Consider the following 27,400-nt stretch of genomic DNA (forward strand, 5'->3'; position numbering starts at 1 on the left):
AAAGAAAATTGTTTATTTCATTCATATCTGAATGAAAGTAATCCTAGGCTGGATGATGGTTTTATGGTGTCAGGAACCCAAGCTCTTTATATCTTGTAGCTCTTCCATCTTCAACCTGCAGTTTCCATCTCATGGGCCAAGCACCTGCCATCACATTCACATTCCTGTTAGTGGGCAGTAGAGAAAAGCAAGTAGAAGCCGGCCTTTTTAAAGTCAAGAACTAGAATTGCCTCATCACTTCCACTCTCGTTCTATCGGTCAGAATTAGTCGCATGTCACACTCTACTGCAAGGGAGCCTGGGAAGGGCAGTCATTAGCTAACATGGCTGAGTAACCATGTTCCCTGCTAAAACTCAGGGGTACTATCACCAAACAAGGGGAGAATGGATATTGTCCATTCTCTGCCACGTTTACCAAGCACCTACCACGTGTGGGAGAAGGTGCAACAGACCAGAAACAGCACAGACATTGGAGTTTGACACATCCTGGGTTTGAATCCCCAGATTGCCTTTCCCCGCTATCTGTCATTATCCTCCATTGAAGCACAGTAGACCACCAACACGAACTCTGTATAAAGAAATCAACAGAGATTTATTTGGGGAATAGAACATCACAGCTGGGAAACACAATGTGGAGTCACAAAGTGTTCCAACTCATTGGAAAAGGGGTAAGCTTCAAGGCTGGAACATTTATTGTAAGAGAAGCAAGAGCTAGGGACAAAATGGAATTCGATTCAAACCTGAGTTAGCCATTTTGTCACGCCAAGTGCCTCAGTTTTAGAGTACTCTCACACACCTCTCCGGTCCTCAGTATCCTCTTTTGTAAAATGGAGATAAAAGAATAAGCATTTCATCGCATGCAGGAATCATGAGAAGTCATGACGTAGACTCAGCTTTGAGCCTGGTGGACACCTGGCACTAAAGATATGGAAGCTGCTTTTCAAATGAGCCAGATCTTGACTGAGGCTCCCAGGGGCCAGAGATAACTCAGCAGAGGCCCAACCCTTGATTCCTATGAGGACACATTCCCGACTAGCTTCACATCTATAAAAGCTCAGAGGCGTGTCAGCACATAATCCCAATGAGTCAATCATGCATGAGTCACAGGCAGTTATGCTCATAAGCCATAAAGTAGCAGCTGGGCCCAAGATTCCTAGAGTCCTTCCAATCCCACCTCCCCAGCTCCATTTTTCAGAGGAGTGAATTTAAGTCCAGGGAAGAGCCTGAGCAGAGCGTGACTGCACCATTTCATTTTATCCGTCTCCTCCTAATGGGCCGGTAGGTTGGTTCCGGTTTGGTGTGATCATGAATAGACTTGGCTGTGTCTCCCTGTGCCTACATGGGTGGGTTTTTCCAGGGTGGCTGAGGAAAATGGAATTGCTGGGGTAAACTATAGACCCATGAGGTGCTCCAATTGCAAGTTATTTCCATGCAGAGGGAGGCATTTCTCCCCAATTTGCTTATAGAGCAGCTTCTCTTAACCTCTTTTCTCAACCAACTATTGACATTTTGGTCTCTGTCATGGGGTGCTGCCCTGTGCATTGTAGGATGCTTAGCAGCATCCCTGGCCTCTACCTACTAGATGCCAGTAGCACCCTCCCACACACCTAGTTGTGACAATACAAAGTGTCTCCAGCCATTGCCAAATGTCCCCTGGGGGCAAAATCACCCCCTGTTGAGAAGCACTGCTTGGGATGAACAGAGCCTCACGGTTTCTAAGCACAGAATCTTTAGGCAGATTTGTGGACGCTGATAATTTTTTTTTTAATATTTTATCGTGAGAGAAAATTTACATAGCAGATTAGGTTCTCATTTAGAATTTCTATACATATTATTCGGTGACATTGGTTACACTTTTCACAATGTGCCAGCATTCTCATTATTTCCATTCTGGTTGTTCTGTTTCCATTAATCTAGCTTCCTTGTCCCTGCTTACCTTCTCATCTTTGGTCTAGGGTAAATGTTGACCATTAGGTCCCATTTAGATGATTGTTTAGAGCAGCACAGTACTCACAGGTGATATTATTTATTTTATGAGCCACTCTTTCTTTTGGCTGATAGGTGACCTCCAGGAGCAGCTTGCTTTCCAAGTTTAAAGGGTATCCAAGGGTGATAGTCTTGGAGGTTCCTCTAGTCTCTCCTGGTCTAGTAGGTCTGGCCTTTTTCAGGAATTTGAGCTTTGTTCTATATTTTTTCCCATTCTATCCAGGACCATCTGTTGTGTCCCTGGTTGGAACGGTTGGTAGTGGTAGCCGGGCAGCATCTAGTTCTTCTGGTCTCAGGGTAGGTGAGGCTGTGGATTGCGCAGACTATTAATCCTGTAGACTAGTTTCTTCTCTGAGTCCTTGGTTTCCTTCTTTCTCTTTTGCTCCAGACATGTAGAGACCAATAGTTGTATTTTAGGATGTTACTGATTTTCCTCTCTTTGAACATACTTTATCTTCTTAGGAGATGGGACAATGACTTTGGTAGTCACTGGTTTAAGAATAATAGTTTCAGTACATTATTGGGACAAATGACAGGATTTGAATATGGGCAATAGAAATTAAATTATAACACTACATCAGTGTTAACTTTGCTGATTTTCAGAACTCTACAGTGGTCAAGTACGAGAATGCCCTTGTTCTTAGGAAGTGCACACTGAAGTATTTAGGGTTCAGAAAAAAAATACACAGAGAGAGAAAGAATGATAAATCAAAAGGAGCAAAATGTCGACAATTGGTGGTTCTGGGTGAAGGGGATATGGGAGTTTATTGTACTATTTAGTTTCTTGCAACTTTTCTATAATTTTGAAATACTTGCAAAATATTTCAAAATAATTTAGAAGGTTTTTTTTTAGTCGTGTTTTATTTTAGTTTTTAAACCATGGTTTTAATCTATTATTCCCACCCACTCTCAGAAAAAGGAAAAATCATTGCATGATGGTGCCGAGGATCTGGGCCCCATTTAGGGCCCGGTCCTAAGGTTTCCAGAAAAGGTTCTCAGTATAAGTGCAGCAGGCAGGAAGATCCTCTGTGTTCTTTGGGTACCAAGAATATCTAGAAAGAAATTCCACAGGAATTTCTACTAGAAGTAGATCACCAGGCCTTTCTTCCAAGGCTCCTCTGGTGGACTCCAGCCGCCAACCTTTCTGTTAGTAGCTGAGCACTTAACTGTTTGCACCACCCAGTGACTCCCCAATTATATATATTAAAAAAAAAACCAAACCAGTTGCCATGGAGTTAGAAATGGCCCCTATTGTCTGTTGCCTCTCAGCAACCAACCCGCCCCCATAGCCCTAGTTTTGTTCAAGTGTCTACCTCTCCCCCAGGCACCCCAGGTGTCTCAGGGAAGTGATCCCCTCCCCAGCTCATTGGGAGGGTCTGATGGGTCAAAGGGTAATCTCATCCACCTTCTAGTGACTGGCCTGGATTCCTGGGTGGTGCAAACAGTTAATGAGATCGGCTGCTAACTGAAAGGCTGGAGGTTCAAGTCCATGCAGAGTTGCCTCAGAAGAAAGGCCTGGTGAGCTACTACCAAAAATCAGTCACTGAAAACCCTGTGGAGCACAATCCCACTCTGACACCGATGGGGAAGGTCATGGTTCAGCTAAGGTTTGATCTAGGGGCTCAGAGCTAATAATAATAATTGTTGCTGTTGTTAGTTGCTATCCAGTTGATGCCCACTCATATGGCGACCTTATGTACAGGAGAACGAAACGCTGCGCCATCTCCATGATCTTTAATATGTTTGAGCTCATTATTGAGACTATCGTGTAAATCCATTTCCTTGTGGGTTTTTCTTGTTTTCCTTGACCCTCTATTTTAACAAACAAGATGTCCTTTTCTAGCCATTGGTCTTTCTTGATGACATGTCCAAAGTAATCAAGACAAAGTCTCTCCATCCTTGCTTCTAAGGAGCACACTTGTTATATTTCTTCTAAGATGGATTTGTTCGTTCTTCTGGCAGTCTACGGAATACTCAATATTCCCCATTCTTCCTCAACGCAATTCAAATGTATCAATTCTGTCTTCCTTTTTCAATGTCCAGCTTTTGTATACATATGAGATGATTGAAAAGACCATGGCTTGAGTTAGGCACGCCTTAGCCATTGTCTTAGCCCGCATTCTCTAGAGAAACAATATCAGTGGAGTGTATACATATATATATATAGAGAGAGAGAGAGAGAAATTTATATCAAGGAAATGGGTCACACAGTTGTAGAGGCTAGAAAGTTCCAAGTACATGGGTCAGTCTGGAGGCTTCTCCTAACTCATGTAACTGCAGGTGCTGGCAAATCCAAGATTGACAGGTAAGACAGCAGTCCTTGGCTCCCAGGCTGCAAAGGCTGATTAATCCCAAGACAGACAGGTAAGCTGCTAGCTCAAGTCTCAAGATCCGGAGGTCAGATCAGGAGCCAGCTGCAGGATCCAGAGCAAGCAAAAGCCAGCAAGCTTTGCCAGAAAGTTCACACATTGGAAGCAGGCCACACCCCCAAGGAAACGCCCTTTCAACTGATTGGCTGCTCACGGCAGATCTCATCATGGAGGTGATTACATTATATCAGATCTAATTATGGAAGTGATTACATCATTACCTAGTTGCCAAACTACATCATAACTGCCAAACCACTGAGAATCATGGCCCGGCCAAGCTGAGACACAACCTTAACCATCATAGTCATCAAAGTGACATCTTTGCTTTTTAAAACTTTGAAGAGATCTTTTACAGCAGACTTGCCCAAGGCAATACTTCATTTTATTCCTTGACTGTAGCTTCTATGGATGTTAATTGTTGATCCAGGTAGAATGAAATACTTGACAACTGCCTGGCCTTAGGTTATCTTTCTAGATGTTTATTGTCTTTCTCTTTCACAACTGTGAGGGCCAGGGCCTCATCTGTTATGTTTATCCCTGTATTGCAGCATTTTGCACAGCCTCTGGCCCAGAGCAGGCCTCAGTAAAGATTTGATGAATAAATGAATGGGACAATCAGCATCAGTGTGACTCGGGGCAAGTCATGGGGGCTCTGTTCCCCAATACTGTGACACTTTAGGAGGTGTCTGTCTCGGGGTAGCTTCCAAGCTTGAGTCTCAGAGACGGGAGAAAATATTTGCAAATCTATTTGAAAATATATTAAACATATTTTAGTATCCAGAATACATACAGAACTCTTATAACTCAAAAATAAAAAGATAGCAATCCAATTTTAAAACGGGCAAAGGATCCGAATAGGCATTTCTCCAAAGAAGATATATAAATGGGCGATAAGCACATGAAAATAAGCTCAACATTAATCATTAGGGAAATGCAAATCAAAAGCACAATGAGATACCCCTTCACATGCATAGGATAGCCATAAAAAAAATTTTTTTAAAGGAAATAACAAGTGTTGGCGAGGATGTGGAGAAATTTTAAAAGAAAACAAAAAACCAAAAAAAAAAAATACGTCGCTGTCAACTGGATTCTGACTCATAGAGCCCCTACAGAACAGAGTAGAACTGCCCCATAGGGTTTTCTAGGCTGTAATCTTTACAGAAGCAGACTGCCACAACTTTCTCCCACAGAACCACTAAGGGGCTTGAACCACTGACCTCAGTTAGCAGTCAAGTGCTTAACCTCTGCACCACCAGTGCTCCTGTAGAGAAATTAGAACCCTCATATATTGGTGGAAATAAAAAATGGTGCAGCCCTTGTAGAAAACATTTTGGCAGCGTCTTGAAAAGTTAAACACAGAGTTACCATTTGACCCAGTAATTCCACTCCTAGATACATCCAAGAGAAATGAAAACATAAGTCCACACAAACACTTGTACACAAATGTCCATAGCAGCATTATTTATAATAACCAAAAAGTAGAAACAACCCAAATATCCATCAACTGATAAATGGCTAAACAAATGTAGTAGATCTATACAATGGAATGATATTCAACCATTAAAAGGAATGAAGTACTGATACATGCTACAACATGGATAGACCTTGACAGCATTATGCTAAGTAAAGAAGCCAAATACGAAAGGCCACATATTATGATTCCATTTACGTGAAATGTCAAAAACCCAAAATCAAACCCATTGCCATCGAGACGATTCCAACTCATAGCCACCCTGTAGGATGGAGTAGAACTGCCCCATAGGGTTTCTGAGGCCGTAATCTTTATGGAAGAAGACTGCCGCATCCTTCTCCCTCTGAGTGGCTGGGGGGGTACAAACTGCTGACCTTTCAGTTAGCAGCCAAGTGCTTAACCATTACACCACCAGGGCTCCTTATGAAATGTCCAAAAGAGGCAAATCCATAGAGACAGAAAGTAGATTAGTGGTTGCTAGGGGCTGGGCGGAGGAGGGAAATGGGAAGTGATGACTCATGGGTACAGGGTTTCCTTTGGGGATAATGAAAATGTTATATACTTACTTAGATCATGATGATGGTTGCACAATCTAGTGAATATATTGACACTGAACTGTACACATGAAAAGGGTGAATCTTATGGTATGTAAATTACATTCCAATTTTTAAAAAAAAGGAATGAGGAAATTCTGTACTGCTAGGGTAAGATTTTTTAAAAAATTATAAAATTCCAGGGGCAGAATACTTTATGCATCTTTTCTGTAAAAGAAGAGGGCAATAAGATATATTTGTTTTGCCTGTATTTTGCATTAAAAATACTAGGATATGCAAGTAACTAATAAATGATTACCTGGGGTGGAGTGAGGAAGGGGTGGATAGGGACAGGGCTGGGAGCAAGACTTGTCAGTGTATCTTTTGATTTTCAAAGTATGTGAGTGTTTCACCTACTAAAAAATATATAGGTATTTTTAAATGTAGGTCAGGCCATGCCCTTCCTCTGTTGAAAATTCTTCAGGAAGAGACTTCCCAGCTTACCTTAAGACCCAAAGACTTTATAACTCCTTTCAAGGCCCTACCCCACCTGCCCTACTACCTCCTCCCAACAACCTGGCTGAACTCCATCCAGTCACCCTGGCTTCCTTGCTATTTCTGGAACAGGCAAGCATGTTCCTGCCTCAGGACCTCTGCACTTGCTGTTCCCTCTACTTGGAATGATTTGTTCCCAGATATTTGCACTAGTGGCTTCCTCACTTCCTGTAGTTCTCGCTCAAATGTCACCTTCTTGAGCAGGCCTTCCCTGAACCCCACCCCCATTCCCAGGAAAACAGGGACTCTGTCATGTCCCCTGCTGTTTCCCTAGAATAGTGCCTGAGCCAAGTTGGTGCTTAATAAATACGTGTTGAATGAAAGAATAAATGAATGCATTTTCTAAGGTAGTCTGTCACCACCCATCGTGCACCGGTTACTAAAGGGGTCTCCAGCCCCTTGGAGGCTCTGGGACATATATACAGAGAACTTTGGAATGTGTTTCCTTGGAATCTGAGATCCCACCTCCACCAAGACAAGCACCTTAAGCTTCTGGGGTGAAAATCCAATCATGTAGTTAATAAATGATGCAAAGCCAGCCAGCTTCCCCCATCCTTCCCACCATCCAAGGGGCTTTTCTTTCCTGGAAGGAGGTGTAGGAAAGAAGCAGAGGGGGAGCATGGGCCTGGCTGGGGACAGAGGCCACCCAGGGCGGAACACTCAGGAAACAGCCCTTGGAGTGACTGGCTTGACCTAGCAGCTGAAGAATCCAGAGCCTTAAAACCTTGGAGAACCAGGACAGGATGGAGTCTCAGAAATTCTGGGAGGGGTTTTACCTCCCTGCTCCCTCCCTACTCCCCTCAGGCACCTCTTTGGTCCCTCCACAGTCTCTAGGTAGCTCCCATTTGATCATACTGTATGGAATTTATGTGAGCGATTATAGTGTACTTTGTAATCAGCTGGGGCCTTGGTGGCGCAGTGGTTAAGCATTTGGCTGCTAACCAAAAGGTTGGCAGCTCGAATCCACCAGCACTCCTTGGAAACTTTATGGGGCAATTTGACTCTGTCCTATGGGTCGCTATGAGTTGGAATCGAATCCATTTTTTGTTTTTTAGGTTTGCAGTCAGCTAGACTCAGGTAATACCCTGCCCTTGTCATTTACCTGCTGAGCTATTAGAGGCTTTTGGCTGAGCCTTAGTTCCTTATCCAAAAACGCCTACACACTCTCTCTCTTATTCAAAAAATATTTATTGAGCTTTTGCTACGAGCCAGACACCGATCCAGACGCGGGGTTCTGCTGTGAACAAAGCAAGTCCCTGCCCTCAGAAGCTCATTTTCTGGTGGAGCAGACATGAATCCGCAAACTCACTGGCCATGACAAGCACTGTGAAGACGAAACAGGGTGATGTCACAGTGACAGGGGGAGGCGGCCACTTTGAGCGGGGTGACCAGAAGGGGCCTCTCTGAGGCGGCAGCATTACTGGGCATTAAGAGTAAATGAAGTGTTGCTCGGCTAGCTCTCGGCCCAGCGCTCCGATATTAAGCGGTCAACAAATCTTACAGCGACTCTTACTGTTATTTTCTTACTGTTACCAATTTATTGTCCCTCTCCCTGGGGAGAACATGAGCCGCTGGAGGACAGGATAGAGGTTCCTCCGCTCCCGCGCACAGCACAGAGCTGGCACGGTAATAGGCGCACCCACGGCCCTAGGGACCCTGCATACGGTAGGGTTTGATAAACTGGCGGAATGTAAATCCGTCCCAGCTGGGAGCACTGTGTAAGGGCTCACCAAGCGCTCGGTCTTTGGCCCCGGCCCGCCGCCTTCCATCCGTGGCTATGCACACAGTAGGCGCTTAACAGTGCGTACTGACGAAATGGCAGTTTCTGGGCCCGGCGGCGCACGGCCCCAGCCCACCGCAGGGCGGTAAAGCGACACCAGCGGTGGGCGGTGGCAGGCCCGGGACTTCCTCCCGATAAAGCCCCGGCCGGGGCGCAGCAAGACGGGTCGGGGAGCACCGCCACCCGGCGTTTCCGCGCCCAGCCGCTGCCAGCTGTGGATCGGCCCTCCACGCGCCGCGGTTGGCTGTGGCTCGGCGGCCGCCCATTGGCCGTCACCGCTCCGGCGCGGGTCCCGATTGGCTGTGACGCGAGGCCGGGCGAGGCCCCCGCCGGCGCCGCCGCCGCACCCTGCGCTGAGCGGTCATTGGACGGCGTGATCTCGCCGCGATTCCGCGGCCCTGCCGCTGCCGCCGCCACCGCAGCCGCCGCCGCCAGCAGAGCGCACGGGGCGGGCCGGGCGAGTGGCCATGGCGGACACCGAGGACGGGCCAGGCCAGCAGCCGGAGCTCGACGAGGACGGAGGGGCTGCTTGCCCGCGCTGGGGCGCGCAACACGCCGGGGCCCGCGAGCTGGCCGCGCTTTACTCTCCAGGTAGGACCTCCGTGCCCCGCTCTGGGCCTGCGGTCACCAGCACGCGCTGCAGACAGCCACCCCGGGTCCTCCAGATCGGAACTCCAGTCTCGGGCCCAGATGTGGAACTCCAGCTTTGGCTCCTAACTTGCAAATAGCGTCCCCAGGTCTGGGGACCCCACCCAAAGCCCTTTCCAAGCCCAAGGCAGAAGGGCTCCCTGGCTGCAAGGAGCGCCCCCAGACCTAGGAACTACCATACCAGCGCTCCAAGCCACAAACAGAGCTTCCGTTGCACCCCTAGATCCGGGATTCTAGCCTTGGGGCATCCTGGATGCAAAAATTGCCTAGTTTTAGGGATCCCCACCCCAAGGCCCGGCCCTAGCTGAAGTCAGGCTCCCTTCCCCACCAACTACAAGCTTTGTCTCCGGTCCCCTGAAAGTCACACCCTATCCCGGGTTCCCCAGATCCAGAATCCACACCCTAGCACCCAGCTGTGCCTCATCCAGGCCCCTGGGCTACAGTGACTTCACCCCCACCCCCACCAAAATCTAGGAACGTCAGTCCCCTAGCTCCGGGAACCCCCCAACTCAGGAACCCACTAGTTGCAGAGTACCCTAGAGGCCTTCCCTCAAAGCCCCGTTCTAGTTATAGCCTCAGGAGCTACAGACTGGCCACCAAACACAGCCCTTGACTGGGGGTGGGCACAGGGCCTCTAACCACCCCCTACCCTGCTCCTCCCTGGCTTCTGGCCTGGGCTAGCCTTGGTTTGAGTGCCATAACAAGTTGCATGACCTTGGGCCATTTACTTTCTCTCTTTGAGTCTCTGTAAGGGTTGTTGGTCACTGGCTACCTTCCTGGCCTTGCAATTCAATCCCCTGTTTGTGCAAACCTAACTTGGGCACCTGCTTTATGCTGCCACCATTTCTTCGGCTCGTTTCCAAAGCAGCCAGCCTGTGGCGTTAAACCCTACTGCTCTCCCTGGGGTAAGCTGGAGTTAGCATCTTAATCTGCGATTTAGCTGTGTTACCTGGACCAAGCCACTTCCCCTCTCTGAGCCTCAGTTTTCTCATCTTTAAAATAGGCACAGGTAAAGTTTACCTGCTGTTTAGTGTTGTTGGGAAGAGGAAACGAGATCATCCACTTGGGCACAGTGCCTGGCATACAGTAGGTGCTCCTTGTTAACCTAATAGTCTAACCTTGGCTGTGGGGCTCAGAGCCAGCTACTTCACCTCTCTGCCTTTCAAACCCTCCCCCACTCCCCCAGGAATTGAGGGGAAGGATTCAAAGGCCTTTCTGGTGCCCAGCTCTGCCCACCCTAGTCAACGCCATCTGCTTTCAACCAGCCCAGATCATAACCAGGCATTCCCAGCCCCCCGAGGGACCACCATCTCTGCACTCCACCTTGATTACATCTTTGTTGGGTTCTGGCTTCCCCAAGTGCCTGTCACTCTCTGAAGAACAGCCATACTCTGGTGCCCCAAAACTGCGGTCAAGGCCTTATCCCCACGTCCTCCTGACATGGACATAGGGCGAAGGTAGGCACTGGCCTGACTGGTTTCTCCAAATTCCTTTCTGTAGGCCTCATTCTGTCTGCCTCTGTCCCCTCGCTGTGTGGTCTTAGGGAAGTACCTTGATCTCTCTGGTCTTTAGAATAACTAGAGAGACCAGGTTCAATACATATCGAGCACCTGTGTTCTAGTCCCTGTGCTAGGCAATGGGGGAAAGTGGTGAACAAGAGAGAACAAATGGAATTGCATTTTAGCAGGAAGACTGACAACAAGTCCAATAAATAAGTGAAATATCTTGCAGGGTAGGTGGTAGGAAGTGCTATGGAGCAGGCATACGGCAGGAAAAGAGGAGGTGAAATATTGGGGGGTGATGTTTTAGAGAGGGGGCAGGGTAGGTCTCACTGAGCAGGTGACATTTGAGCAGAGACCTGAAGGGGGGAAGGGAGGGAGCCATGAGGCTATTTCAGGAAGGATTGGTCAGACAAAGGGAACAGCAAGTACAGAGGCCCTGAGGTAGTACCATGCCTGCTGTGTTTGAGGACACTAAGGAGGCCTGTGGGCTGAGGAGCGTAGGAGAGGAAGGTCCTGGGTTCTAGAACTGAATTCTTGAGATTCCTGGGGCCAGAGGTGGTGTGGCCTTTTGCTGACAGTTGACAACAATAATAATCGCAGTTTACAAAGTTGATGTTTATTGAGCACTGGCTGTGTTCTGGGCATTTCCTCTATGTTCTCATTTCATTCTCACTACTACTTTCTGAGGAGTCCCTGGGTGGCGCAAATGGTTAAGCCCTCGACTACTAGCCGAAAGGTTGGTGGTTTGAACCCACCCAGAGACACCTCAGGAGAAAAGCCTAGAGATCTGCTTCTGAAAGGTTTTTTCCATGAAAACCCTACAGAGCAGCTCTACTCTACGCACATGGGGTCACCATGCATTGGAATCGACTCGACAGCAACCAACGACAGCTTTCAGAGGTGCACACTGGTGTTAACCCCATTTTACAGAGAAAGAAACCGAGCCCCCTCCTAGTCCTCGCTCACGTGTTCCTCTTGACACCTGTCCCCGCCAGGAGCAGGCCAGCATCTGTTCTGCATTGGTGCCCACTTGACAGGAAGGTCAGCAAGGCCAGGGGCTGCCTCTTTGGTCGTTAGCAGCACCTGACACAGCATGAGCACCCAGTCCGTCTTTGTTAAGACATTTCGTGAGGCTTAGAGAAGAGCAGCGACCTGCCCAAAGTCAGCTGGTCAGCAGCGGGCCAGAACCGAAACACAGGTCGGGGACGTTCTGGGTTCTGTGTTCTTCACCATGGAAGTGAGCTGGCCAGGAGCGGGGGTGTGGGAGGCGGACAGATGTTCCGGGTCAGCGGCACAGCATGTGTGAAGGGCTGGTGGTGGAGAGAGCCAGGCTGGTACATTGGGGAACGGTGAGTGAGGGGTAAAGTGCAGGGGCGGGAACAACTGGTCCCGCAGGGCCCTGAGTGTCTGGCCAAGGAGTTGTGGCCTGGTCCTGTGGGGTCTGGGAGCCATGGAGGGTCATATGCAGCCTGCTCTGCTCCAGATGTGGGGTTCTCAGCAGCAGCCTGCCCCATGCTGGGTGCAGGGGTTTGAGAAGGGCCCAGTGGGCTGGCACGCCTCCCTGGGCAGGTGTCCAACCAGAACTAGCTATGTGCGTGCGACTTTCCAGTGCCCTGGAGGTGTCTCTGGAGCTAACTGCCCACCCTATCCTGGCCAACTGAGAGGCACAGGGACTCTTAGGTGGGGTGACAGGGAAGGCAGTGGGGAGGTCCAGAGTGCTGGGCAGGGTCCTGTACTCCCAAAGCTGAGCCTGGGGTTCAGTCCTCTAAATGGGCCTGGCCAGAGCCAGTGGACAGAGGTCTGGCCTTGGACCCCTCCCTGACCAGGCCTGGTCCCTGCCACATTCTGAGCCCAGCTTTCCCTCTGTCTCCCTCAACCTTGGTCTTTTTGCATCTCTTTTGCCTCCCCGCCCCCCTCTGGTCATGCTCTTCGTCTTTCCTCTCCCTGTGTTTCTCACTGTCTCTCTCTGGCTCCTGTCCTCTCTTACCCCCTCCCCACCTCCACAGTCTCCCTCAGGTTAAGGGTTTCCCGGTGCCCAAGGGCCATCAGAGGTGCAGGTTCCTGGGGGCTTGGCTCTGATGAACCAGAGGACTTTGGGCTTGAGTCAGGCCTGACACGGAGCCTTTGTATGCGGACTGCCCTGGGAGAAGCTGAGATGGCAGAGGCCTGGCGCCTGGCCTCCCCTGCCCCTCCCAGTCACCCCATACCCCCATGCATGAGCCTGGCCTCCTCCGCCAGGCCAACAAGTCAGTCACTCCTGTAACTTGGCCCAGATCCTTGGGAAACAAGGCCCTAGCACCCTGGGCAGCAGGCAGCCTGGGCCTCCTGTGTTCTGAGCAACGTCCTTCCCCTCCCTAGGCCTCAGCCTGCCCATATGTAAAGTGATGCCATTTTGGCGGCCTGACCCCATGGGCCTTGCCAGGCTGACGGTCTGTGCAGTGACTTTGGTGACCCTCTGAATGACTTTGAACATACCACTGCATCTCTAGGCTGAGATTCCCTCTCTCATGGATGGGGCGAGTGACCCCAGCCCACGGGGTATGGGGATGATAATCCTCACCTCTGTGTTTGGCTCGTAGTCAGCCTCCGTGAACACTGCTTATAATTCTCGATGCTTTTTAATGGATTAAAGTTGAGACACTTAGTCTGCAGAAGGATCCAGCTTCCAGAGGCCAAAGAGATGGAGTTTAGATGGAAATATATTCAGATTTGGGGGACATTCTTCATGGCAGGAGGGTAGAGCTGAGCCATCTTTGGAATCAGGATAGCCTCAAGTGTCCAGGCTAACATGTTCCGATTATGAGCCCAGGATAAACCCAGCTCTGCTTCTTACCCACTGAGCCTCAGTCTCCTTATCTGGAAAATGGAATCACACAGTTCCTCACTCAAGGATTGAGTGAGAGACTATACCTTGGGCTCATAACCTCAGATGACCACAGGGAGCTTGCCAGTGTGAGACGGCAGGGAGGGGAAAGGACCAAGCTGGGTCAACTGAGTGCCCATCCTCATCTAACAGGGGCAGCCACCACTGCCCTGGCCCAGAGAGCAAGAGCCCCGTGTTCCCAAGGAAAGTGGGAAGCTAGGAATTTTGTGTGAAATGTCCCAGTTTTTAAAGTATAGCTCATTTTTTAAAAACTGAGGGCAAAATTTGTCCAAGGGGGCCAGTTTGCAGCTTCTCTCAGGTGGGCTGCACCGGCCTCAGTGGGTGTCAGCCTTTGTTATTGTGACTGTGATGTGATCTCTGTCCCCGTCCTCTAAGGGCAGGCAGGCAGGTCAGAGGGAATACTGACCTCTTTACTGCCCCTCACCCCCCACCCCCCACCAGGGGTCAGATGCCTCCCCTGGGCTTCCCACTTCTGAGCCCAAAGCCTCACCACAAACAGAAACCAGAAAAGAAAAGGCCCTGTGGGGCATGGGCATGGTGCCCCCAGGGCGGCGCTGCTGGGGCAGTAGGGCTGCTGACTGGGAAGCAGCCTTCTAGCCCAGTTCTGCAACTGTGTGACCTCTGTCAAGGTCTTTGCCCTTTCTGAGCGTCGGTATCCCCAGCTATACAGAGGGGGCCATGGGGATATGACCCAGGGCATAGTCTCTTCCCTTCCCCACTCCCCCACCCTCCAGCCTTGGTCTTGTGCCTGGGCAGGGGAGGGCAGCTGGTGAATGTTCTGGTTCAGGGCAGGTCAGGGAGCCTCTGTCTGTAGCATGCTGCTGTGGGACCTGGACAAGGCCCTCTCCCTCTAAGCCTCCGTTTCCCTATCAGGAAAAGTGGGGAGCCTGCCATGTCTTTCCCAAGGTGATTTGATGAGGGGTGCCCAGAGGCAAAGCCTGGTATTTTCCCTTAAGGATTGCAGCTGGGAATTTGTTCATTCCACAAGCAGTTATTGGGTATCAGCTGTGTACTAGGGCACTGGTGAGTGAGCCAGATGTGGTCCTCTGGATCCTGGGCCTCCCACATTTCACATGCGGGTCGGAGAGACAGATGTTACATAGGCCGTGTCATGTATGTTATCCAGGCAATGATGGACCCCACATTGGGGAACACAGGGCTGGAGGGGACATCATGGATGGCTTCCTGGAGGAGGTAGTATCCAGGTTGAGATCGGGAGAGGTGTTGGAGCCAGCCAGGTGTAGAGGAGGCAAAGGGTGCTGTGGGTGAGGGAACTAGCTCTTGCAAAGTCCCAAAGAGAGGAGAAGACAGACTCCTTACCTGCTCTGGTGCTGGCCCCATCAGTCCTTAACCAGTCACAGAGGCCTGCCCAGCCATATTGCTTAAGATAAACTAGGCTCTTGACCCAAGAATGTCATTGGGACGATAACAGTGGTGGAGAAGGGAGAGAGGGACCTGGGGCAGCAGGAGCTGGGTCTAGGGAGCCAGTTCCTCTGGCTATGGGATCCTGGTCTGTGGCTGACTCGCTAGTTCCTTGACCACTCTGACCCTCAGTTTTCCCATCTGTAAAATGGGGGTGGTATCACCTCAGTAGAATGCCCGGCACATAGTAACTACTCAGTAGATGTTAAACACTAATAATAAAAGTATTGCCATTAAAGGGTCTTCCACACCCTTGGGACCAGCTGCTTGGCAAACCTACATCCCCAGGGGCCCAGTCCCACTGGGAGAAGTGTTCTGTGCTACCCACATGGTGTTTTGCTTTTCAGTTTCTTTTTTAATTTTTTTTTTTTTTATTGTCATTTAGGTGAAAGTTTCAAGCTCAAGTTAATTTCTCATGCAAAAATTTACGCACATATTGTTATGTGACATTAGTTGCGGTCTCTACAATGTGACAGCACACTCCCCCTTTCCACCCCAGGTTTCCTGTGTCCATCCAGCCAGCTCCTGTCCCTTCCTGCCTTCTCATCCTGCTTCTGGACAGGAGCCACCCATTTGGTCTCGTGTATCTGCTTGAACTAAGAATCTTAGCACACTCTTCACGAGTATTGTTTTATATTTTACAGTCTGATCTTTGTCTGAAGAGTGGGCTTCAGGAATGGTTTTAGTTCTGGGTTAACAGAGTGTCTGGAGGCCATGGTTTCTCCAGTCTCAGTCCATTAAGTCTGATCTTTTTATGTGAATTTGAGTTCTGCTCCACACTTTTCTCCTGCTCCATCACGGACTCTGTGTTGTGTTCCTTGTCGGGGTAGTCATTGATGGTAGCCGGGCACCATCTAGTTCTTCTGGTCTCAGGCTGATGGAGTCTCTGGTTTATGTGGCCCTTTTGTCTCTTGGGCTAATATTTTCCTCGTGTCTTTAGTGTTCTTCATTCGCCTTTGCTTCAAATGCGTTGGGACCAATTGATGCATCTTAGATGGCCGCTTGCAAGCTTTTAAGACCCCAGACACCACTCACCAAAGTGGGATGCAGAACACTTTCTTAATAAATTTTGTTACGCCAATTGACCTAGCTGTCCCCTGAAACCATGGTCCCCAGCCCCCAGCCCCATCTACTCTGTCCCTCAAAGTGTTTGTTGTATTCAGGAAACTACTTAGCTTTTGCTTTAGTCCAGTTGTGCTGACTTCACCTGTATTGTATGTTGTCCTTCCCTTCACCTAAGGTAAATATTTAATATAAAATAAAAAGAAAAAAAATTTAACATGGCAGTATATTCACAAATTCTAAATTCAAAACTGAGTAAGCTAACAGCCAGTTTCGGCTATATGGCCTGTTTATCTCTTCCTTTTTTGCATAAATGACTGGTCTTCTGCACTTTGCATTTGCATTCAACCACACAACCTGGACACCCCTCCACATCCACACATAGACTGCCACCCAGGCTTTTTCCCAGCCTGAGAGCTGCCAGGGACTGTAGTTAATTTGGCTGATCCCCAGGCAGTGGACACTTAGGGTATTTTCAGTGTTTTGACTCCTCAAACAAAGCTGCAGTGAATAAACTTGTCCATCCTCACTGTGCCTATTAAAAATGTGAGTCAACATTTGCACAGGAAATTTCACACCCAAATCCAGATTTCCAGCTTCTCTTGAGAATCCAAAGAGCAGTCCCCCTGGGCCCACTCTTGAGTTTGGCAGCAGTCAGGCAGATAGTGGCCACCCATTTAGAAGGGGCACATGTGCTGGTACCCCCTGCCCTGCCTGGCCCACCTCCCTCTTTCATTTCACCTGCCCAACCCCTGGAGACTTGAGAGCTTCAGACCTCTTGTCTTCACTGCCACTTCTCCATGTCTTACTCGAGACCCCCTGCTCCTGACAGGAGTTTTAGAAGTGATGCCTAAGGCCTTGTTTCTCCACGAATACCTGTCTCACGGCCTGGAGCCCTGCTCGAGGGAGGGCTGGGTCTGAGCCTCCAGAATTAAAGGCTGTTTGTAGCTTCCACCTCCAGACAGTCACCCAGGAAAGGGGACAGGTGAGGCCCTGAAGATGTGGGTTAAAAAAAGCTCCTTAAAGTCCCCTCAGGTGTCTCCAGAGAGAACCCAAAGGGGCCCAGGAGACCAGCATTCTGGTCCCATCTGCCAAAGAGTTAGTGTGTGAGGGCCAGCTTTGTGGGTGCAGAGCCTTGCGCTCAGGAAGGCTGTGATTTAAGGGGGGCCTGGTTTAATGCTCTACTATTGTCATTTTGAAATTCTTAATAATAATGTAACAAATGTTGAGGATAATAGTTTTTTTTTTTTTTTTTGGCAGCCATTGCAAGGTGCCTTTATGTGTTATCCCATGTTTTAAAGTTTCACAGAATAAAATAAATCGCTACAATAAACGATTTTTTCATGCCTCATCCTACCACAAGAGTCCAGTGGAACATATGTGTCTCACATAATATTTATCAAAATCCATATTACCTAACGAAAATTTAAAAAGGCTCAGAGATTTAGCATGCATTCTACTACTGAAAAACCATTCCATCAACAAAAAATTCACAGCAAAAAATAATTCAGTCATAAAAGGGTTATCAGCTTATATTTTATCACATTCTAGGGTAAGTTGGTTAAGGATAATAATTCTTAATAATTTTGAACAAGGGGACCCATATTTTCATCTTATACTTGTTGTCAATTTCAACTCCTAGTGACCCCATGTGACAGAATAGAACTGCCCAATAGGGTTTTCTAGGCTGCAGTCTTTATGGGAGCAGATTGACAGGTCTTTCTCTTGCGGAGCGAGTGAATGTAGCTGGTCCTGGTATATGACCTTGGGCAGGCCGCTCCCCTTCTGTGGCCCTCTGTAGCATCATCTGTGAAATGGGTGGGCTGGGTGGTTTCCCTCATGGGAGTATGACTTGGCACGCCATGAGCTCAGCCTGTGGGCCACAGACCCACTGTACCGCTGAAGAGCCCCCAGCTCTGCCCAGCTTTGACCCCAGCCTCCACCCCGTCCTGCATTCACCTCTTGCCTCCTCTTCCCACAGGCAAGCGCTTCCAGGAATGGTGCTGTGTGATCCTGTGCTTCAGCCTCATCGCCCACAACTTGGTCCACCTCCTGCTGCTGGCCCGCTGGGAGCACACGCCTCTCGTCATGCTGGGTGTGGGTGAGTGCCCAAGGCCCTGCTGTCTGCCTCGGTTCCCCCAGGGGACCAGGGACCTAGCTGGTGTCTGTGCCGCTCGGGGGTGTGTGTGCGTGTGTGCGTGTGTGCATGTGTGTGTGTGTTCACACACGTGGGTTTCATGATGTGAGAATGCTCGCTGCCTCCCCATCTCAGTCGATGGCGTCTCCATCCCTCCCGTCACTTGGGCCAGAACCTGGGTGTAAATCTCAGGTCCCTTCTCTCTCTCTCTCTCTCTCACATTTTACATCCAAACCATCAGCAAACCCTTTTGGCTCTGCTTTCAAAGTGCACCCAAAATCCAGCCACTTTTCCCTGGCCTTGCTGCCCCCACCCTGGTCCAGCACCATCCTCTTCACCTGGACTATTGCAGGAGCATCCTCCCAGGCCTCCCTGCCTTTGACCCCAATGTCCATTCTCCACATGCAGTCAGAGAGATCCTATTAGAACCTAAGCAGGTCGCGTCTCTCCCCTGCTCTGAACCCTGGACTAGAATCAAATGCCAGCTCCTCAGCTTGGCCTGCAAGGCCCTGTGTGGCCTGGCCCCTGCTCCTCTCAGACCCTCTCCCTCCACTTGTACCCTCTCTCATCCCTCTCCCACCACACCGGCCTGCTCACTCTGCCTCTAACACAGGCTGTGGAGCACATTCCCACCTCAGGGCCTTTGCATACGCTGTTCCCTCTGCCCGGAACACTCCTCCTGCAGACAGACCCATGGTTTATTCCCTCCTCCAGGTCTCTTCTCAGAGGTCACCTCCTCAGGGAGGCCCTCCCTGATTGCCCCTCCAAAAATAGCCTAGTCATACGCTATCTCCTCGCCTTACTCTATTATGCAACGCGTGTCTTTATTTGTTATGTCTCCCCCAACTCAGACGTCAGCTCCCTGAAGGCAGAGATTTTGTCTGTTTTGTTTGCGGCTGTGTCCCCAGCACCAAGCACAAGGCCTGGCATACAGTAGGTGCTCAGTCATCGAATGACTGAATTAGTGAGGTGCAGTGTATCAGCACCCGCTTGCTGGTTTCCATTGGTGAGTGGTCACTGAGCTACAACCTGGGAGGTAGATACGAAAGTCACCATCATTTTTCAGCTGAGGAAACTGAGGCTCAGAGAGGAGAAGGAAGGGGTCTGTCCAGAGTCAGCCTCCAAGCCAGACACACAATACAGTTCTTAGGTCACTATCCTCACTTCAGATGCTGAGCTTACTCAGTTTCCTTCCTCACCATGCGACACCCTCCCCTCTTCCCTCTAGCTCGGCACGCATCCCCTCCCCGAGTCCGGGCTCCCAGCTGTCTTGGAATGAGTGTTGGGCTCCCACAATCTCGTTAAAAGCATTCTGGATGCCTAAACCAATAGTGCTTGGCAGGCTGATTGCACCATCTGGGTCTGGGGTGGGGTGGGCAGGTGCTGGGAGGCTAACCCATTCACTGGCAGGAGCCAGGCACCCCTACCCTGCCCCCGGGAGTGAGCGGGACCTGCACCTCCAGCCTCAGAGCACCACTTTCAAGGGCAGGAATATAGATAGTTTGACCTTGGAGCCTCATCTGGGGTGTCTTAGTCATCTAGTGCTGCTATGACAGAAATACCATAAGTGGATGGCTTTAACAACGAGAAGTTTATTTCCTCACAGTAAAGTAGGCTGAAAGTCCAAATTCAGGGTGTCAGCTCCAGGGTAAGGCTTTCTCTCTCTCTCTCGGCCTTCTCATCCGTGTTCTCCGCGCAGGGACCCGGTGTCCAAAGGACATGGCTCTGCTCCCAGCACTGCTTTCTTTTATCTCTTGGAAGATAAAAGGTGATGCAGGCCACACCCCAGAGAGACTCCCTTTACATTGGATCAGGGATGTGACCTTAGTAAGGGTGTTAGAATCCCACCCTAATCCTCCTTAATGTAAAATTTCAGTCACAAAATGCAGGACAGCCACACAATACTGGGAATCATGGCCCAACCAAGTTGACACATATTTTGGGGGGACACAATTCAATCCATGACATGGGATGATCACGAACAGGTCCCTGCACACCTGCATTCAGGTCTCAGCTCCTCTGCTTCCTGGCCACGGGGTGGCCTTGGGTGAGTGTCCTTGTGTCGCTGATGCTTGCTTTCCACGTCTGTGAAATGAGGATGCTCACAGTCCTGACTCCTAGGCCGTCTCGAGGGCAAGGTGCTGGCAATGTGTTTAAGTGCTGAGTGCATAGTAGGGGCTCATGGATGGTGGGTCAGTGACTGAATACAGGTGGGGAAGGGATGCTGCCCGCCCAGCCATTGACCACGGCTTGGACCTTCAGCATCTCTGGTCAATTTAACAATAGAGATTTTGTGAGCACCTACTATGTGCCAGGCCCCATGCGGGGCACTTATAACTCCTCATGGCCAACCAGTGAGGGGGTTTCGACTACTGTCCTCTAAGAAGCCAAATGACTTACCCAGCGGCCCCCGCCCGGACAGTGGAGAGTCTGGGGTCACAAGTCCAGAGCTGCCTGGCTCCTAAACCACAACTCCTCCCTCTGAGGCTATGCGGCTTCCTGTTAACATTGGAGGACAGGGTGTTCTGGGCAGCGGGCCCAGCGTGGCCTGAGGATTGGCAGGGTCAAAGCGCAGGTTTGTGTGTGTGAGCTGGAGGGTGGGCATCCCAGGTAAGTCACCGCTTGCCTTCCCAGATTGGGGACTGTGCTTCTAGCCTCCAGCCCAGTATGGTCTGTGCCTATTGAAGGACCAACTGTGGTGTCATCTCCCCTCCCACACCTTTGCCTCTGGGCTGATAAGAGCAGACTATTCCCTGATAGTGGTGTTTGCATAGTTCTTAATCGATTCAAGTAGCCACTCTGATTTGTGTGCTAACTCAGTGAGGGCACTGTGCCAGCCTGCTGAGCCCGCCCCTTGGTCCTCACTGTCTCTGAGGTTCTGGTGCCCCGGGCAGGCCCTGGAAGCCCGGAAGGGCAGAGGCCTGATAAGGTGTCCAGTTAATAACACAGACCTATGTGATGCAGTCTTAGAAGCAAAATCAAGACAAGGGGATAGGTAGGGAAGTGAGAGAAGAGGGTCGGGGAAGAACACTGTGAGAAAGTGATATTTGATTAGAGCGGAGACCTGAAGGAGGTGAGGGAGAGGGCCATGCAAACATCTGGAGAGGGACGTTCCAGGCAGCAGGAAGAGCAAGTGCAAAGGCCCTGAGGCTGGAGTGTGCCTGCTGCATTTGGGGAATAGAAAGGAAGCCATCGGTCTGGAGAAAATTGATCAAAGGGGGAGAGTGATTGGTGGCAGTTCAGAGAGGCAGTGGGCCTAGACGGTTAGGGCCTTGGAGACTGTGGTTTGGGCTTGGGGTTTTATTGGTTTTATTCTCCATGCTGGGAGAAGCCATCGGGGAGTCCCCACGGGGAGTTGATGCTGTTTAATGTTGCGCCAAGGATGGACGGGGACAGGGAGGAGCTGGTGAGGATGGGCAGTGGAGGTAGTGAGAAGTTGTCAGATTGGGGACGTGCTTTGAAAGGCGAGCCGCCAGAGTGTGCTGCAATGGTGGATGTGGAGGTGAGAGCGGAGGGGGCTGGGGTGACCCCCAGGGATGGAAGGCAGCAGTGGAGCAGGCTTGAGATGATGGAGACGCCTGCTAGAGAGCCAAGGGGAGGTGTCAAGCAGGAAATTGGAAATACCATCTGGAGTCTTTGAGAAGTGGCCGCAGATAGAAATCTGGAAGTTAGTAGGGGGTAGGGATTCTGTTTGAAGCCCGGAGGCTGGCAGGGTGCTCCCAGGGGCTGAGAGCCTTGTAGGGGAGCTGCCGCAGGAAGGGGTTACAAACCCAAAAAGAAAATGTGTTTCCAGAAGACTTGGGGTCAACAAGGAAGAGCCACTGAGCAGACCAGCAAGATGGGGACAGCAAAGGGATCTCTGGATTTGGCCACATGGAAGGCATCGATAGTGACCTTGACAAGAACAGTGTTGTCATGAATGAATGAAGGAATAGATGGCCAGGGGAGCCCTGAGCTACGTGTTCCACTCAAAGAAAACTGAAGAAATGTTTGAGGGCTTGTGAGTTGGTCCTTGAATGGTGAATGGGCATTCTCTGGCAAACAGGCGAAGGTGAGGGTGTTCTAGTGCAAAGGTAGGGAATGAGGCCAGAGAGGTCATGGGGCCTCAGATCATGCCCAGCCTTGTGGAAAGGTGGTAAAGGCAGTGTCTTAGTTATTTAGTGCTGCTGTAACAGAAATACCACAAGTGGATGGCTTTAACAAACAGAAATTTATTCTCTCACAGTTTAGGAGGCTGGAAGTCCAAATTCAGGGCACCAGCTCCAGGAGAAGGCTCTGGAGGAAAGTCCTTATCATCAATCTTCCCCTGGTCTAGGAGTTTCTCAGCTCAGGACCCCGGGTCCAAAGGACACACTCCACTCCCGGCTCTCCTTCCTTCGTGGTAGCAGGTCCCCCTCTTCTCTGCTTACTTCTTTCTTTTCTAAAAAGAGATTAACTCAAAATACAGCCTAATCCTGTAGATTGTATCCTGCTCATTAACATAACTGCCTCTAATCCTGCCTTATTAACATCATAGAAATTAGGATTTCCAGCACATAGGATGATTATGTCAGATCACAAAATGGAAGACAACTGTGATGGTTGAAATTTTATGTCAACTTGCCTGAGCCATGATTCTCAGTGTTTTGGCAGTTGTATAATGTTGTGATCACTTCCCTGTTAAAATTAGATACATGATCACCCCCATGATGGAAACTGCTGAGTGGTACCAGCGGGGGTGGGGCCTGTGGCAGCTTACAGCCTCCTCAGCCTTCATCTTTCTGCCCTACTCCACCTACTTCACTTCCTTCCTGCTCACCTTGCCAGGGCTTTTGCTTGTTCTGGATCCTGCACCTTGCTCCGTTTGTCTGGCCTCTGGTTCTTGCGACTTAGGCTGGTGGCTTGCTGGCTGTCTTGCCTGCCAGTCTTGAGATTTGCAATCTTCACAGTTTGCAGCCGCACTGCTCTCCAGCCTGCCTATCTTGGGTTCACCAGCCCCTGCAGCTACATAGATCAGGAGAATCCTCTTTCCTGCCTCACACACTTGGGACTTACAGCCTCTAATGGCCACGTGAGCTATTTCCTTGATAGAAATCTCTCTCTTCCTCTCTCTCTCTCTCTCTCTCTCTCTCTCTCTCTCTCTCTCTCTATATATATATATATATATATATATATATATGTATATGTATATACATTTTGCTGGTTTTGCTTCTCTGGAGAATGCAGCCTAAGACAACAACCACACAATACTGGGAGTCATGGCCTAGCCAAGTTGATACACATTTTGGGGGAGCACAATTCAGTCCATAACAGGAAGGATTTGAACCCAGGACAATTTGTGAGCAAAGCCTGTGGACTTGCCCTTGGCCACTCTCTGTCTCCACACCAGGCCTGTGAGGTAGGCAGGGGCAAAGAAGTCCCAGCTAGATGGGGAAATGGAGGTCTCAAGGGCCCAGGAACTGTCTCCAGGTCTCCCAGTGAGTTGGGGCAGCCTGGAGTTCATCATCCCTCACCCCTGCCCTGTCCTAGTGTTCTGCAGAGAGGGGTGATAACCAGACTGAGCTGCCCCCAGGGAGAGACGGTGCCAGCCGCCACCACCAGAGCTGAGACAAAGAAGCTTCTGTCTGCCTGCCTCTGCCACCCTTGCCCCCATTAAAGAGGTCTGAAGCACCTGACCTGGGGCCTCAGCCTACGCTCTAGAAACAGCCACCCAAAGAGGCCCAGGAATCATGGGGCCATTTCCTCCTGGTGGGGAGAGGGGTTCCTTCTCTCCTAAAATAATTCCGGACAGCTGTCCAAAGCACATCCCTCCCTGCTCCGTGGCCCCAGAAGGCCAGGTTCTGGTCATTTGACAGATGACAAGACTGAGGCTCAGAGAGGGGAGTACTACTTAAACTACTCATGACCGACAGAGCTTACTGTGTCCCAGGGACTGTGCTGAGCACTTGACCTGCATCAACCCATTTTATTAACTTGCTGTAGGTTAGGTGAGATGTTGTGGTTAGGTGCTGTTGAGTCAATTTTGATTCATAACAACCCCATGTGATAGAGTAGAACTGCCCCGTGGGGTTTTCTAGGCTGAAATCTTTATGGGAACAGATCGACAGGTATTTCTCTCAAGGAGCTCACTGGGTGGGTTCGAACTGCTGACCTTTCAGTTAGCAAATGACCTCTTAACATTGCACCGCTAGGGCTCTTTGAAAGAAACAATAAGCAAGTATAATTATTTATTTAGCTTCTAATCCTAACTAGCCTTAAAAGGAGGGGGAACTGCTTCTGAAGAAATACTGTTGTTGTTGTGTGCCGTCAAGTCGATTCAAACTCATAGTGGCCCCAGGTGACAGAGTAGAACTGCCCCGTAGGGTTTCCTAGGCTGTAATCTTTTGGGTAGCAGATGGCCAGGTCTTTCTTCTTTGGAGCCTCCAGGTGGATTCAAACCACCAAACTTTTGGCTAGCAGCCGAGTGTTGGACTGTTGTGCCACCAGGGTTCCTGTAAGTGAGATGAGTACTATTAATAGTCTCATTTCCCAGACCCAAATGTGAAGGCTCAGTCACATTGTCGTGAATGATCATAGCAGTAGTCCCTGGCCTCTTGCCACCAGCCCTGACTTCTCCTTGCCCCACTGTGTGACCTTGGGTGGGCCTAACCCTCGGAGTCTCAGTTTTTTTCCTCTGGAAAGTCGGAATGTGGTGGAGCCTATAACTGTGGAGATGAAATGAGATAATTCACTTTTTTGAAAAATAGAGGTTATTTTTTAGGGCAGTTTTAGATTTACACAAAAATTGAGCAGATAGTACAGAGAACTTCCACATATCTCCCACCCTTCCAATTTTTTCTGTTATTAACATCTTATTTGTGTGGTACATTTGTTACAGTTAATGTAACAAATTACATTATGGTTACTGATACAGTATTACTAACTACACTGCATACTTTAGATGTTAAGATGTTTCAACAAATGGATGCAACACTGGAAGTGCTCACTTGTCTATGCCAAGAAATTTGGAAGACAGCTACCTGGCCAGTGGACTGGAAGAGATTCATATTTGTGCCCATTCCAAAGAAAGGTGATACAACAGAATGCAGAAATTATTGAACAATATCATTAATATTACACACAAGTAAAATTTTGCTGAAGATAATACAAAAACGGTTGCAGCAGCACATCAACAGGGAACTGCCAGAAATTCAGGCTGGGTTCAGAAGAGGACGTGGAATGAGGGCTATCATTACTGATGTCAGATGGATCTTGTCTGAAAGCAGAGAATACCAGAAAGAGGTTTACCTGTGTTTAATTGACTATGCAGAGGCATTCAGCTGTGTGGATCATAACAAGTTATGGGTAACATCACGAAGAATGGGAATTCCAGAACACTTAATTGTGTTCATGTGGAACCTGTACATAGACCAAGAGGCAGTCATTGGAACAGAACAAGAGGATGATTTAAACATGATCTAAACATGGTTTAAAATCAGGAAAGGTGTGTGTCAGGATTGTATCCTTTCACCATACTAACTCAATCTGTATGCTGAGCAAATAATCCCAGAAGCTGGACTGTACGAAGAAGAACGCTGCATCAGGATTGAAGGAAGACTCGTTAACAGCTTGCAATATGCAAACGCACAACCTTGCTTGCTGAAAGCAGGAGGACTTGAAATGCTTATTGATGAAGATCAAAGACTACAGCCTTCAGTATGGATTATACTGCAACATAAAGAAAACAAAAATTTACTTACTGGACCAATAAACAACATCATGATAAATGGAGAAAATATTGAAGTTGTCAAGGATTTCATTTTACTAGATCCACAATCAACACCCATGGAAGCAGCAGCCAAGTAATCAAACAACATACTGCATTGGGCAGATCTGCTGCAAATGACCTCTTTAAAGTGTTCAGAAGCAAAGATGTCACTTTGAGGACTAAGGTACGCCTGACCCAAGCATGGTATTTTTAATGCCTCACATGCGTGTGAAAACTAGACAATAAATAAGGAAGACTGAAGAAGAATTGATGCCTTTGAATAAAGGTGTTGGCGAAGAATATTGAATATACCAGGGACTGCCAGAAGAGCAAACAAATCTGTCTTGGACGAAGTACAGCCAGAATGCTCCTCAGAAGTGAGGATGGTGAGACTTTGTCTCACGTACTTTGGACGTGTTATCAGGAGGCACCAGTCCCTGGGGAAGGACATCATGCTTGGTAAAGTAGAGGGTCAGCAAAAAAGAAGATGACCCTCAATAAGATGGATTGACACAGTGGCTGCAACAATGGGCTCATACATAGTAAGGATTGTGAAGAAGGCACAGGATCGGGCAGGGTTTTGTTCTGTTGTACATAGGGTCGCTGTGAGTCAGAACCGACTCGGTGGCACTTAACAGCAACAGTCCGTACTTTATTAATGGTCACTAATGCATTATTACTACCTGAAGTCCATACTTTAAGAAGACCTAGTTGTGCAATTGCTTAAGTACTCGGCTGCAAAACCAAAAGGTAGGCATTTGGAACCCACCAGCCGCTACCACGGAGAAAGATGTGGCTATCTGCTTCCATAAAGATTTACAGCTTTGGAAACACTATGGGGCAGTTCTACTCTGTCCTATAGAGTCACTATGAGTCGGAATCGACTCTACAGCAACAAATTTTAAAGTCTATCCTTTTTTTTCTTTTTATTGTACTGTAGATGAAGGTTTACAGAACAGACTAGCTTCTCATTAAACGATTAGTACACATATTGCTTTGTGACATTGGTTACCAACCCCCTGACATGTCAACACCCTCCCTTCTTGACCTTGGGTTCCCCATTACCAGCTCTCCTGTCCCCTCCTGCCTTCTAGTCCTTGCCCCTGGGCTGGTGTGCCCCTTTAGTCTTCTTTTGTTTTATGGGTCTGTCTAATCTCTGACTGAAGGGGGAACCTCAGGAGTGACTTCATTATTGAGCTAAAAGAGTGTCCGGGGGCCATACTCTCAGAGTTTCTTCAGCCTTCGTCCAGCCAGTAAGTCTGGTCTTTTTATTGTGAGTTCAGCTTTGTTCTACATTTTTCTCCAGCTCTGTCTGGGACCCTCTGT

General features: G+C 49.1%; 1 protein-coding gene across 1 annotated transcript in view; it reads left to right on the plus strand.

The window, feature by feature from the left end:
• The first annotated feature begins 9,034 nt into the window (after window positions 1-9,034).
• Window positions 9,035-27,400, plus strand: part of PEDS1 (plasmanylethanolamine desaturase 1) — a 29,504-nt gene continuing 11,138 nt past the window's right edge. Inside the window, exons 1-2 of the mRNA XM_004370249.2 lie at window positions 9,035-9,284; window positions 18,193-18,312. Of these exons, the coding sequence (XP_004370306.1) occupies window positions 9,161-9,284; window positions 18,193-18,312 (244 nt within the window). The 5' untranslated portion in view covers window positions 9,035-9,160. The remainder of the gene's footprint in view (window positions 9,285-18,192; window positions 18,313-27,400) is intronic.

The sequence above is a fragment of the Trichechus manatus genome, unplaced genomic scaffold, assembly GCF_000243295.1.
Source record: "Trichechus manatus latirostris isolate Lorelei unplaced genomic scaffold, TriManLat1.0 scaffold00008, whole genome shotgun sequence".
NCBI classification, from domain to species: domain Eukaryota; kingdom Metazoa; phylum Chordata; class Mammalia; order Sirenia; family Trichechidae; genus Trichechus; species Trichechus manatus.